The sequence below is a fragment of the Aulonocara stuartgranti genome (assembly GCF_965226115.1).
Source record: "Aulonocara stuartgranti genome assembly, chromosome: 3".
Classification (NCBI taxonomy): domain Eukaryota; kingdom Metazoa; phylum Chordata; class Actinopteri; order Cichliformes; family Cichlidae; genus Aulonocara; species Aulonocara stuartgranti.
Window position 1 is genome coordinate 67,290,085 of NC_138941.1, and position 14,191 is coordinate 67,304,275.

At 44.3% G+C, this 14,191-nt stretch overlaps 3 protein-coding genes across 4 annotated transcripts in view; 2 read left to right on the plus strand and 1 right to left on the minus strand.

Moving 5' to 3' along the window:
• The window catches only part of LOC309695629 (uncharacterized protein), a 409,672-nt gene that overhangs the window by 126,489 nt on the left and 268,992 nt on the right, over positions 1–14,191 (minus strand). The window lies entirely within an intron of this gene.
• Positions 1–14,191, plus strand: part of LOC309694246 (uncharacterized protein) — a 174,314-nt gene that overhangs the window by 85,434 nt on the left and 74,689 nt on the right. The window lies entirely within an intron of this gene.
• LOC309693337 (kinesin-like protein KIF1C) overlaps positions 1–14,191 on the plus strand; it is a 39,223-nt gene that overhangs the window by 21,452 nt on the left and 3,580 nt on the right. For both annotated transcript variants that reach the window (XM_082512443.1, XM_082512444.1), the window contains exons 2-27: positions 636–761; positions 1,731–1,807; positions 1,983–2,061; positions 2,409–2,509; positions 2,621–2,686; positions 2,762–2,940; positions 3,289–3,400; positions 3,488–3,565; positions 3,673–3,738; positions 3,834–3,912; positions 4,184–4,262; positions 4,375–4,523; positions 5,826–5,945; positions 6,077–6,204; positions 6,544–6,623; positions 7,195–7,270; positions 8,094–8,173; positions 8,740–8,834; positions 10,767–10,850; positions 11,058–11,238; positions 11,450–11,522; positions 11,592–11,690; positions 11,795–11,956; positions 13,300–13,611; positions 13,693–13,782; positions 13,853–14,087. In XM_082512443.1, coding sequence (XP_082368569.1) covers positions 656–761; positions 1,731–1,807; positions 1,983–2,061; positions 2,409–2,509; positions 2,621–2,686; positions 2,762–2,940; positions 3,289–3,400; positions 3,488–3,565; positions 3,673–3,738; positions 3,834–3,912; positions 4,184–4,262; positions 4,375–4,523; positions 5,826–5,945; positions 6,077–6,204; positions 6,544–6,623; positions 7,195–7,270; positions 8,094–8,173; positions 8,740–8,834; positions 10,767–10,850; positions 11,058–11,238; positions 11,450–11,522; positions 11,592–11,690; positions 11,795–11,956; positions 13,300–13,611; positions 13,693–13,782; positions 13,853–14,087 — 2,986 coding nt within the window. In that variant the 5' untranslated portion in view covers positions 636–655. The remainder of the gene's footprint in view (positions 1–635; positions 762–1,730; positions 1,808–1,982; positions 2,062–2,408; positions 2,510–2,620; positions 2,687–2,761; positions 2,941–3,288; positions 3,401–3,487; positions 3,566–3,672; positions 3,739–3,833; positions 3,913–4,183; positions 4,263–4,374; positions 4,524–5,825; positions 5,946–6,076; positions 6,205–6,543; positions 6,624–7,194; positions 7,271–8,093; positions 8,174–8,739; positions 8,835–10,766; positions 10,851–11,057; positions 11,239–11,449; positions 11,523–11,591; positions 11,691–11,794; positions 11,957–13,299; positions 13,612–13,692; positions 13,783–13,852; positions 14,088–14,191) is intronic.

Below are 14,191 nucleotides of genomic sequence, written 5' to 3' on the forward strand. Positions count from 1 at the left end.
AGAAAGACGAATAAAAGCACGAGAGAAGCTGGGAAACAAAAGCATAACGAGAAAGGGAAGAGGAGAAAAGCAGAAAGATGAATAGAGGAAGTAAGAGTGCATTAACAAGAAAAGGAGGAAGAAAAGGAAAGATGGAGATGAATGGGAGAAGATAAGAAAGGCAGAAACCGTAAAACAGAAAAGAGAAGAAAGAAAAGAAAAGGCAGTTTAGAGAGTCGAGGAAAACTTAAGGACGAGGGGAAAAATAAGCGGTGAGGACTATATGAAAACTGTATGGAAGAGGACAGAGAAGAGAAGGAAAGGAAAAAAGGATGACGGGGGAATGGAAAACTGAGGACTGGAAAAAGAAGAGGAGGGAAAGAAAAGAGCGGGAATGAGGAAAAACCCGGCTCGTAAAATGAAGGGAGGAGTGCTGGGAAAGAGGAGGAAAAGTGGTCTGAGCAGCCTGGAGGTCCATGGAAAAAATAGATATTAAAACCACAATAAAAACAGTAGAAACACGACTAAAGGATCAGCAGAAAGACACTAAAATTGACAAAAGTAGTGAAGAAACCCTCTGTGCTGTGTGATTTGGATTTTGTTCTGTATGTTTATGACGATTTTTTAAACCGTGCTTTCTCATTGGCTGTCCTCAGGTGGTGGGCGGAGCTGAAAAATGGCGGGTGCATCAGTGAAGGTGGCGGTGCGAGTCCGCCCGTTCAACTCCAGAGAGACAGGACGCAACGCAAAGTGTGTGATCCAGATGCAGGGAAACACCACCTGTAAGAATGACACACACACGTTCTGTCCTTTAGGATTTGTGGGGCCCCTCGCTGAGACACTAACCTGAAGACGTCCTCACAGGATCTGAAACATACAGACGTCCTCAAAAAGATAAAGAAAGAAGAACAAATAAATTAGAAACCATAGAAATATATCACAAAGGTTTTTAGATAACGAGAGGCCTGTCACTGTCCTCATAATAAGACACAGCATGATGAGGACACACCACTGGCTAAGAGAACAGAGTTTTTATGATCACCATCTCATTATGACGTAATGAGGATTTTTATTGTGACCTTGAATCATAAGCTGTGTATAACATGGATATAGCCTCTACACATATTAAAGCCTCAGGTGTAGCATTGTGGCAGCACCCATGTTGGTGTTTTGGAGGTCAATCTTCTGTCACGAGCGTTAATGAAGTTAAAACTGACCTTCAATTTAAATGCTGTGAACCTGCTCGTCGCAGAATTAGCCATGACATCACTGTGACATCACTTTAATGTGACTAAAGAATAAAAAAGTCCCTGAACTGGAATAGAAATAGCAGCATTTAGCTTGAAGCTAACAGTCACTATTGATTTTAATAAATAATGCTGATGCTCTCCTTACCTAACCTTTCTGTGGGTTAGGGGCTTTTATGGCCTCAACGTTCCCATGGGAACGTCATGTGACGTCTGATCCTATTGCTGCATAAACTGACAGACACACACAGGCTGTTTATTAATAGACTTTGCTGCAGCAGGGCTGTTATTAGCAGCTGTGTGTCCATCTGACAAATACTTATATGCAGAGCCCGTCATATATTCTGTGAATGCTGGGAGTGGTCACATGCAGTTATCCCCACTTCAGTAGTGACACTTTGTTGCCTCCACATTTGAAAGTGAGGAGAAAAGAAATAAAACTGGAGTGTGTCCACAGACTTCTCGTCATGCAGTGAAGGTTGTTTCTTTTATGATTCTTTCCAGGCATCTCCAATCCCAAACAGCCCAAAGATGGAGCCAAGAACTTCACCTTTGACTACTCTTACTGGTCACACACAACGGTGATAACACACTCTCTCTGTCTCACACACACACATACACACACACACACACACACACACACACACACACACACACACACACACACACACACACACACACACACACACACACACACAGAAAACATCAATAGTATAACCCAAAATCAGTGATAACAGTGTGTTTGTGTCCCTGCAGCCCGATGACCCCGGCTTCACCTCTCAGACACAGGTGTATAAGGACATTGGAGAGGAGATGCTGCTGCACGCCTTCGAAGGTAAGCCTGAACGCCCTCTCAGAGGTCAAAGAAGAGCCCAACCTCTATTTGCTATAATGGAAATATTTTTTTTATTAAATTCTAAATTATTTTGGCGGTTTCGGTCCTCCACAGTCCAGCTCCAACTATGTAGCTAATGAGACTAATGGTGACCAGTAACAACGCTGATACTTGTTACTCTACTGATACTGATGTGTAAAATGATACTGTTGTTGCTGATGATGATGCTGATCATGACAGCACGATTATATTCTACATAGGCTGGCTGATGGTCTTAATGTCTAATACAGGAATGAGTTATTTATAATTTTACAATAACTTGTAATGTTGTGGTTGTTGTTTTCCAGGATACAATGTGTGTATATTTGCTTATGGACAGACGGGTGCAGGGAAGAGCTACACTATGATGGGCAAACAGGAGCCTGGTCAGGAAGGGATCATACCACAGGTCATATCACATCATTGCTGCATTAAAATGCTGCTGTCGCTTTAATGTTTGCTGATTCAAAGGGATAACTGATGAAGAATTATATTAACGTGCGTCTGTCTGTGTGTTCAGCTGTGTGAGGACTTGTTTCAGAGAACAGGAGAAAACACAGATCCTGACCTGACCTACTCCGTCGAGGTAAGCCCTCATCTAACCTAGATCAGTTTTAGTTAAATCGATTTCCCTGATTAAACATCATCTTCTCCATCACAGGTGTCCTACATGGAGATCTACTGCGAGCGGGTTCGGGACCTGTTGAACCCAAAGTCCCAGGGCACCCTTCGGGTCCGGGAGCATCCCATCCTGGGGCCCTACGTGGAGGATCTGTCCAAACTGGCTGTGACTGGATTCACGGACATCCGGGACCTGATGGACGCCGGCAACAAAGCTCGGTCAGTTTTCTTCCAGATAATTTCAGAGGTCGAAGTTTTAAAGAAAGTGCAAAAGGCTGCAGATGTCTGAGGAAGTTTGAAAAACATAAACGGTTTCCTACTGGTAACCAATCCACCACATAATACAGCAGCTCTGTAGACTTGTTGTCTATCTTTTGAGCCAAGATCAGATTGATACCCAGTCAGTCCATCACTGGTGATATGTTATTTGCCCATTAGCCGATGTTTCTTATTCTAGTTAGGCCTGGTTAAAACATGCAGATTTGTTATAAATATAATTTTTTTATTATTATTATAAAGAATGTTTTGCAGTAACATCAAAATAATCAAGTTCATTTCTGATTGCAGGACGGTTGCAGCTACAAACATGAATGAGACGTCATCCAGGTCCCACGCCGTCTTCACCATCGTCTTCACCCAAAAACGACGAGATCAGATGACCAGCCTGGACACTGAGAAAGTGTGTCTGCTTCTCTATTTTGTCCCCGCGGGGCATTTTCTTCCAAATGTCAGGTCTTTATTTTGATTCTTGAACTTTTCTCTTCAGGTCAGTAAGATCAGTCTGGTCGACCTGGCTGGAAGTGAACGAGCAGACTCCTCTGGGGCAAAGGGCATGCGGCTCAAGGTTGGAGATAATGTGGAGCAATCACATTATGTATCTACTCATGTGCTGCTCATTTTCATGCATCCAGTGCCAGATTCATCATGTATTCACTGTATGTTTGCATGCAGGAAGGAGCAAACATCAACAAATCTCTGACCACATTAGGAAAAGTGATTTCAGCTTTGGCTGAAATGGTAATTCAACACTGTCCATATTTACAAGTCAAATAATATCAGATGTGTGCAATGTGGGAGATGATTGCTGACTGCTTCTTGTCTCTGATCTGCAGCAGAGCAGTAAAAAGAGGAAAAGTGATTTTATTCCCTACAGAGACTCTGTTCTCACCTGGCTACTGAAGGAAAACCTGGGTAAGTAGAGCATTGGTAGGTCCAGTGTTAAAGGAGAACAGTAGAAAGAGTCATTTAAGGCTAACAGCCATTAGTAATATTGTCAATACTAGGACCAACGGCATGTTTCTTTGACCAAACTATTAATAAGACTTGTTGTATCAGGACTTATAGTACATCTTAACCTGTCAGGGCTAATAGTACACTTAACCACACAGACATGTATGGAGTTGCCGAGTTAATATCAGACTTAGTTTAAGTACCTTAAAGGTTTGATGTGTGCTTCTTTCAGGAGGAAACTCTCGCACAGCAATGATTGCTGCGCTAAGTCCTGCTGACATCAACTACGAAGAAACACTGAGCACTCTGAGGTCAGTTACTGGGTGTCATCTGTCTATGAGGCTTTTTATGTTAATGTGTTTTTAGGCAGCAGATGATTTAGTCAGATCAATATAATCTTAATTCTCTCCGGTTCGGTTCCAGGTATGCTGACCGTGCCAAACAGATTCGCTGTAACGCTGTGATCAATGAAGATCCAAACGCCAAACTGATCCGAGAGCTGAAGGCTGAAGTGGAGCGACTGAGAAATCTGCTGTTTTCTCAGGGCCTGCAGGAGCTGCTGGACAATGCTGGTATGCACACATTTTATACAGAATAATGAACCTTATCTGCTGTTCAGTCTGACGCCCGGGTCCAAATCCTACTTCTTCCAGGTCTTACAGTAAAAGTTTAACATCAAAGTAAGCATGAGAAAAAGAATGAATGAGGCGATTTTCTGACTGAAATATTTGTAAAACTGAATCTTTTCAGCTCTGCTGTTACTTTGGATGTAAAGAAACATTTATTTTGGTGAAGTTGGGCTAGTTGGCTAATGATGGTGGGAAGCTACACAGCTATGGTGATTCTAACACTTCATTCACACAGGCCTGAAAACCTGTGAAAACCTGAGAAATGTCACAAAGAAGGTCCCGACACCCAAACTTTGCTTGCGATTGCTTTGGGTGCTGACAGATTACTTTTATGGAAGATGCAGATTGGTCAGCATTTATTCACAGTTTACTCTCTCTGCTGTTGTGGAACTTGAACTACATTATAACAGCCTCACTACTGAAACCAGCACATTTCAAAAGATGCAGATTTTTCAAGGCAAACGATCTCTGCTCATGGTTTGTGCCACACATTTCACTGCATCTTCCAAACAAACTGCTGGAGACCAAGGCAATCTCTTATAGAGCAAAGCAGTTGCAGGGCTTTGGTGCAGCACTGTAAATTTCTCTGTAACAAGTTTTTGTGCCAACAGCAATCATTTGGGGAATACAAGTTTTTCAGTTGCAACAGGTGGTTGTCAACGGGTCTCCAGCCCCGTGTGACTAGAGCCTAATACAAATGCATTAGCAGAGGGAAGGAGCAGGGCTATAGCTCATAATCTTTAACTTCAACCAAGAGAAAATGTGATGTTATCTGTTATCTGTCCACAACATGAGGTTAATCATTATCTTGCTGCTGCATGATTTTGATCTCTCCATGTCAAAAAGTGCATGTGCTTTTCTATTGTGAACACTATGCATTGCTAAACACAGAAACGCTGTGCATGTGATACTCAGACTGCACTTCGTATAAACATGGAATTCAGTCTGTTTACAGCCTAATAAACTGTACACATCACATGCTGTTGTTCTTTCATTTGGACCTGGTATGAACGGCATGTCTATGTGCAGCAGGCTGTAGAGACGGTTATTTACAGACAACAGCAACTCTCTGTGTGTGTGTGTGTGTGTGTGTGTGTGTGTGTGTGTGTGTGTGTGTGTGTGTGTGTCAGTGAGGATATTTACAAGCTGTCGTTACATAAGCAGGATTGCTGAGATGCCAGCATGTTAGAAATTAAACCTCCTCCTTTTCACTTTTTTCTTCCCTGCTCTCTTTCTGCATTTCAGTCAACAACAACAACAACATCAACAACGGCCCCGGTGGTGTCGCAGGTGCGTCCCCCTCCCCTCTTCAGCTGGCTCTCACATCCAATGGGATCACGCCTGAGAATGGCCCCGCCCCTCCAGGTCACCCTATGTGTTTATGTGGATTATTGGGAATCTAATAAGACCGTGCATTTGTGTTTAATCACTTAAATAAAAAAAATACAAAAGTGGTCCATTATGTTTTTGTAATAAATGTTTTATTTCCTGTGCAGGCGCTGAGCCGGTATCTGAAGGGGACACACCCGCTGACCCTGATCAGCTGATCGAGGATGGAGAGGAAAGGGAGGAGGGAGAGTCCACAGAGAACATCAGCAAAGAGGAAGCAGCTGAGAGACTGATGGTAGGGCGAGACGTTTTATCACCTCGCACGTTTCCGGGTCATAATTCCATCATATCTAAATTTGTGAAACATGTGGCTTCCACTGTCAGAAAGATATATTATTTTTTGTATAGTTTTCTGGAAATCCAATGAAAAAACTGACTTACAACTTCAGAACGTGTCTGGGAAGCCTCAACTTTTTAGATTTTCTCAGTTTAAAAGAAATCCACGAACAGTTTTCTGTACATCTATGATTAAACTGCAAACAGGAGCTGCTATTTCACCTTTTTTGAGTGAGAATGAAGAAGTTTTATAGTCATGCGTTTATAGTACAATACGTTTGTGTGTTTTTGCTTTAAGGAAACAGAGAAAATCATCGCTGAGCTGAACGAGACATGGGAGGAGAAACTGAGAAAAACAGAATCTATTCGTCTGGAGAGGTTCGTTTTATTTGACTCTGAGCTTTTTACATGTCTTCAGTTAATTTAGTCAATGTGTTTTGTTGTCACTTGTAAAAGTGCTAACGCTACCGTGAGCATCAGCGTTCGTACTGGTGCCGTGGGCTCTTTTTCTCCTGCGCTTATCAGACAAAACCTCAGGGCAGGTGTAGGAGTAGAAAAAGTCTCATCTCAGCTGCTGCATCTTCGTCTGCATTAGCAGGAAGTCTTGGAGCGTCTGCACTGACATGGAGTCAAAAACTCTTGTCTGTAACCCGGCAACAGCAACCACGCAAGGTTTAAAAGTCTAGAAACCCACCGAAGCGCGGTTTATGTCAGTCGAGTGATGCGACTTTTGGTATTTCACACGGTTCATAAAGGCAACAACAGGCTTAACGACCCTTTATTCACCATGGCACACGAGGCTCATGGGAACTGTAGTGTTTAGAGTGTTTAGGTGGAAAAGCTGAGTGTGTTTGTTCAGTAACTCACAGGGGGAAACATTTGGAAACATGAACAAAGAGAAGAAACACGGATGGTGACTGATGTCTCTGTTTCTCATTCACTCCCTCAGAGAGTCCCTGCTGGTGGAGATGGGCGTGTCCATAAAGGAAGATGGAGGAACACTGGGCGTCTTCTCTCCTAAAGGAGTGAGTGTATAGTTAACCTTTCTCTCTGGTTTAGTAATACTTTAAGTTTAGGATTGTGTGATCACCTGCTGACGCACAATAATGCAGCTGTAGTTCCTGCTGGTACTTCAAACTGTGTATTTATTGTTTGAATTCACCTTTATGTCAGGTTAAATCTACCCTTTGAGTTAGTTGGAGATTTGTTTTGTTAGAACAGCCGATAAATGGGTTTTACTTCATGCCTGGGAGTGTTCGTCAAAGTCAGAGCCGAGTGTCTGCTGCTCATAAGCACCTGTGTCGAGTCACACTCAGCTTTGGAAGTGATGATGTCACTGTTTGCTTTTAAGTCTCTCTGGTCTTTGAGGTAAAATCGGTCTGCTGAGCAGATGTTTGAAATCCAGATTAAAACTCAGAGATGATCGATCACGCAGCAGCTTTTCTTTCCGTACCACGACCTCACCAACACTTTTAAATCTTTGCCTCATAAAGACGACATCTGACAGCCTCCACTCTGCCCTTAACGACCAGTTTTGACAGCTCAGCTCAGTAAAAACAACCTCGACTCAATGTCAGCATTCACTTTAATTGTGTTGTCTTCATTCATGCTTCACTTTGGTAAATTACGCTGTTTATAAAAGTGTTTATAAAAGGATCTGACTGAACACAGTCGTGGCTCCAGTCCTGTGTTCAGTGCTAGTTAAAAGTCAACAGCATCTAATCGTGTTTAGTGTTTTCACTAATAATAATAGTTTTCACTTTCACTGTGGGGATCTGCCCCACTTTTAAAGGGAAAAAAAAGATGTCCCCATCAAGTAAAACTCAATTTTGTGTGTATGTGTTACAGACGCCTCACCTGGTCAACCTGAATGAAGACCCTCTGATGTCTGAGTGCCTCCTGTATTACATCAAGGAGGGCGTGACCAGGTCAGCTGTGATTTCATCAGTTAATCGATCGCTTTGCTGGTCTTTGCTCAGAAAATCTGATAAATTGAGTCTAAAGTTAGAAATAGTTTTAGTCGTCCTGTGAAGAGACCAGAGGTCAGAGACGCCTCAGCTCACCTCCGTGTGAAAGCAACAAATTACATACAGACACAAGTCTATCACTAGTTTAGCTGCTTTACTTCAGTAGTAGTAGTAGAAGTAACGACACTGTTTACATGTAGTGCATGCAGAAATCTGCTCGTGCAGAGGTTACCACATCAATAATGATCCACAGAGTCCTTGTTGAGAACAATGACAATGAGTCTCGTTACATATCATCTTATCAGACACGAGACTCGCAGTTATCTAACAACAACACGCAACAGCTTTATGATTTTGGACATCAGAAGCTCCTCCGTTAGTTTTATTGCAGGAGAAGTTGCACCTTCATCTTTAATCCTGGTGGAGTTGTATAACTAACTTGGCAGGTGTTTACATTAAAGTTTTTTCCTCTGTGTGTGTGTGTGTGTGTGTGTGTGTGTGTGTGTGTGTGTGTGTGTGTGTGCCAGGGTCGGGCAGCAGGACGTGGACATTAAACTGTCGGGTCAGTTCATAAAGGAGATTCACTGCGTTTTTGTCAGTGAGACCAACGAGCAGGGAGAAGGTGAGATTTTTACTCCTTGTATAAACCTGGTCACATGTCTGACACTCTGTTCCCTGATTGGCTGACTCTGCTCTGCTACACTGGTGTTCGGTGTTCAAACAGCTTCATTGTGCAGAGTTTAAGTAGCCTCGGTCCTGTGCTTTGAGCGCCCTCTGCTGGTATAAACTGATCAGCTCCTGAAGTTCACTGCGTGATAACCTGGCCTGAACCACGAGCCGTTCAGTACTTTACAGACACCAGAGAAACATATTCTACTCTTTACCTGGAACTGTTTAACATCTGAAGTTATAAAAGAATAAAAGTACAAACTACAGTTGTAATTATTATTTATTAAAATCCGCTTCATTATTACCACCTGTTGCGTCATAGTTGGCCTATTCTACAGTCTGCTGTCATGGATCTCCTGTACAGTGCTGGAAGTTTTTCTTATTATCAAACGTGGTGTGAGGTTGTAATAATGATGTAGTGAACATATCTGTCAGCAGCCTGCCCTGCTCACTGTGCACAGTTTTTGTTTCTATTATAGGATCTGTATGATGTCATAAAGAGGTCATATCAGTAATATAGCCAGCTGTGAGCACACCTGCAGTCTGTCCTTCAAAGAAAGGAGCTCCAGCAGCTTGTTTCAGACAGAGGGGCTGCTCCCAGGGTGACATAGATGAAGATGATTTTGAACGGTTAGTCATGCCGTGCTGCTGTGGCAGTGTGAGCATAACAGAAATAAAAACATGGATTTGAAAATGCATTTTTAATCAGGTTTGGTTTCCATCACTCCTCAAAATAAGCTCTCTGACATGTTTGAGCAGCAGCTGGGTTTAAAGTCAGACCTGCAGACGGCTGAGTTGATCATTAACATGACTAATGACTCGACTAAGTCACCATGGCAGACAAATGTGCTCTTGAGTTCTGTCACATTACACCTCCTGATTTCACTGGCTTATGTTCATCTTCAAAGACTGAGAGCACACTCAAACCTGTCTGTGAAAGTTTCTTCACAGTTTAAGACAAGAAGGAATAAAAAGGTCCTGCAGTACTTTTCTTTAACACATGATGGCGCCACATGCGCGACGTGTATGATGTGTGGATTTAGAAACCTTGCAGCCAGGACATGTTGATTAGAAAAGTTTGAGTGTGTGTTTCTATATATATTAGCTTCAATTGCGTACTGACACTAAAATATATTATACAAATGTGGTATCACATGGGGCTAATTTGCATAAATGTACAGTAGATTATGAGGGGGAAGGTTCCTGTCTCACCTTAGAAGTCTGGTCTGTGTGTCGGCATTAGATCTTTGTTCTAGGAGCGTGTGTGGAGTCTGAAGCTGTGAAACCTGCAGCTCTGTTTCTGTTTTCATTGAAAGCTTGAAAAACAGCCGTGTGTGTGCTCAGTGAGTGACTCTCTTTCTTCTTCTCTTTCTGTGAAAGCTGCCAGGAAATCTGTCAGGTATTAGTCCCTGTTACTTGTTGTCATGGTGACATCATCCTCATGTTCACGCCCATGTTTCCTGTGCCCACCCTCCAACCTCCCCCCAACCCCAACCTCCCTACACCTGCCCTGCTCACCCTCTGTGTGTGTGTGTGTGTGTGTGTGTCTGCTGCTGTTACCCTGAGCGCTGTAGCACAATCCCTGGTTTCGGTGCATGTCTCTATGTGAGACCTCGAGGCCTCTGCAGTTGTGGCCACACCACTTTCAGATCCAGGTCTCTGTCTCTGGATTTTGGATCAACCTTTCTGCTAATGTTACAGGAGGAAGCCCAGATATTAAAGTCTTTGATGAAGCCCCCATAAAACATCCATCACTGCTGCTGATTCCTGCCTTCAGACTGTTTCATGCTCATGAGTCATATCCTCGTGTTTCACAGTTCTGTCTTTCAGTTCTCCTGATGAGTTTTTCTTCCTTTGCTTGGACTCTCTGTGTCTCCCTCTGCAGTGGTGGTCACTCTGGAGCCGTTAGTCGGAGCAGAGACCTACGTTAATGGGAAGCAGATCACAGACGCCGTCATATTAAAACAAGGTACAGAAACACACCCGGCAGCTTTAAACAAACAGGAAGCGCCTGCCGTTACACGGCTGCTGCAGCTGTTACATCAGGTTTCCCTTTAGTTTACAGCTTATTATGCATCACATGAAAAACAAAGAAGGTTTGATCGATGGAGTAAATACACCACCCAAAACCAGCAGCCGGCCTCAGACTCCGCTTCCTGTCTGTTTCCGTCTCTAGGTAACCGCATCGTCATGGGGAAGAACCACGTGTTTCGATTCAACCACCCGGAACAGGCGAGGCTGGAGAGGGAGCGCAGCGCCACGATGGAGCAGCAGGAGGAGCCGGAGGACTGGAACTATGCCCAGAAAGAGCTGCTGGAGAAACAAGGCATCGACATCAAGCTGGAGATGGAGAAGAGGTAGACGTACCTTTACTACACCCTGAAGTTTGGGTTTCAGATAGCATCTCTAGACACACTGTAAACCACGTCAGATATCAGAGCTGTTGCCTGATTACTGATCATCTCATTGGTTGTTTGGTGTGTGTGTGTGTGTGTGTGTGTGTGTGTGTGTGTGTGTGTGTGTGTGTGTGTGTGTGTGTGTGTGTGTGTGTGTGTGTGTGTGCTGCAGACTGCAGGACGTGGAGACTCAGTACCGTAAAGAGAAGGAGGAGGCTGACTTGCTGCTGGAGCAACACCGACTGGTGAGTTTCTCCTCCACGTGAGCTCGTGTGGTGACCGCTTCTGGTGTTTAACCTTCTCTGTGTGTGCAGTACGCAGACAGCGACAGCGGGGACGACTCGGACAAACGATCCTGTGAGGAAAGCTGGAGGCTCATCTCCTCCCTGAGAGAGAAGCTGCCAGCTAATAAGGTACCAGCTCCTCGAGCTGCTCCTTCATAGCTCCTCATGTAGCTGTGACTTCACATAAAGACCTTAGTGGCTGTTCCCCGGCTCACCTGTGTGTCTGTGTCCAGGTGCAGTCCATAGTAAAGCGCTGCGGTCTGCCCAGCAGCGGTAAGAGGAGGGAGCCTCTGCGAGTCTATCAGATCCCTCAGAGGAGGAGGATCAGCAAAGACCCCAAACGGGTGACCATGGAGGACCTCCGCATGCAGGCCGTCAAAGAGATCTGCTACGAGGTCTCACAAACACACACACGTGATATCAGTGTTTTCTGTCTGGTTTCAGAGGGACAGATAAACATTTTTGAACGTTTTCTAATAGATGCTCCCATATCTGTGCATTCAGGGGCAAAGAATTAAACCTTTACCTTGAAAAATACACTGGACGTGTCCTTTAAACCATTAAACCCTCCTGGAGACGGCTCCAGGTGGGCACTTTAGACTGCTCTGTAGTGTTGGACGTTTTGGTTTAATCCAAGATGCAGTTTACCAAAGATTAAGGACTTACTTAGACAGACTCCCAATTAGTTAGACTCCATCGCTCCAGTCAAACACAACATATGAGTGGTAAATCATGAGAATCATATATGATGCATTTCCCATTAAAGCCAGCATAAGTAGATTGTTACAGACTTTGCTGCGTTACCATAAACTCTGTATAACAGATAATCGTAGCTAATGCCACATTTCCTTTTCCTTTCCACATTTTGAAGCCTCGGCTGTAGCATTTTGCCTGCCACTGTGTTGAGTTCTCAATCCATAGACTGTACGGAGCGTCACACTGACACTGGTATCAGCTAATTAGTGTAAAAAATAAGTCCACTAGAGCTCAGAGTTCTTGGATGGTCTGTAGTACAACTAGTACATACCCATGATACAGTGTGGATTGGTCTGTTCAGCCTGTGTGTGATAAATTATGTGACTGTCTGAAGATATCAAACCAAAACATAGAGAGGCAAATTACAAACCTAAGTGGGTCCAGATTTGCCCATTTTTGTGGGTTCTGTGCAACGCTCAGGCCCTGCTTTACTGTGTAAATACCATTGAAGTCCATTGCTAGGTGGCTGTCAGGCAACCTGACACGTCATAATATATTGTGCACTGTACATTTAATGAGGTGTTTCCGGAGCCTTGATACTAAAAAAGGGTTATTGTAGCCCATTGATATGTGGTTCCAAGGCCATGTGATGATGTCATTGTATCTGATGTAGATAATAACCTGCAGGAACAAGAATCTGTGGACAAATTTGGTGGATTAACAGTAAATCCACCAAATCCAGGGGCAGGGATTGCTCAGTAGGTCGAGTGGTGGCCCCATGATCGGAGGTCGGGGGTTTGAATCCACTAAACAGGTACTATTAGGTATCCCTGAGCAAGGTACCGTCCCTGTCCACTGCTTCACTGAATGAATGGGTTAAATGCAGAGAGGAATTTCCCTATAGAGATCAATAAACTATATATTATTATTACTATTAAATTAACCAGCACAAACAGTCCAGAGGACATTAGAGGAGGAGCATTTTGATGTTTTCTTTTTTCTTCTTCTTTAAACTGTTCCTCTGTGTGTGGCGCCCCCTCAGGTGGCTCTGGGAGACTTCCGTCACTCCCGTCAGGAGATCGAGGCGCTCTCCATCGTCAAAATGAAGGAGCTGTGCCGCATGTACGCCAAGAAGGACACCAACGAGAGGGAGAGCTGGAGGGCCGTGGCCCAGGACGTCTGCGACACTGTGGGCATCGGAGAGGAGAGGAGCCCTGCCGCTGAAGAGGGAGGAGGAGGAGGTGGAGGAGGAGGAAGTGGTGGTAGTGGAGGAGGAGAGACAGTGGAAGGTGGAGAGAAGAGAGGCGTGTACGATTTGAAGGCTCACATCGATAAGCTGACAGATATTTTGGAGGTGAGTTATGCTAAGCTTGTTTTGTTCACAACCTGAGGATGGTGCTAGTGGAGCAGAGCTAAACGTGCGCGACTTCTGCAGGAGGTGAAGCTGCAGAACAACATGAAGGACGAGGAGATCAAAGCTCTGAGAGATAGAATGATCAAGATGGAGAGCATCATACCTGTTCAGGTAAGTTCGCACCTCCCGTCAAACCATTGTTGCCTCCTCCAGTGTTAATTTTTGTTTGACTTGTTTCCAGGACGACGACATGAATGGTGAGGGAGGAGAATCCCCTCAGAGAGAGAGAGACGGGGACGTGGACGAAGACGACGACTGCCCCAACCACCCAGAGGTCAGAGTTCAGCGGCTGATGGATGAGGACCCGGCATTCAGGAGAGGGCGGCTCCGCTGGATGAAAAAGGAGCAGCAGCGGCTCCTGAACCTGCAGCAGCAGAACATCACCAAGAAGCTGCGAGGACAGAACCAAAGCCAAGGTGAGCACGGGGGTGTGGCTGTACCGTTAGAAGTCCCCACTATTGATCGTCATCGATAAACCTATCAAATGATCTGGAATTAGTTGAGTCGGTTGCTTGTACTG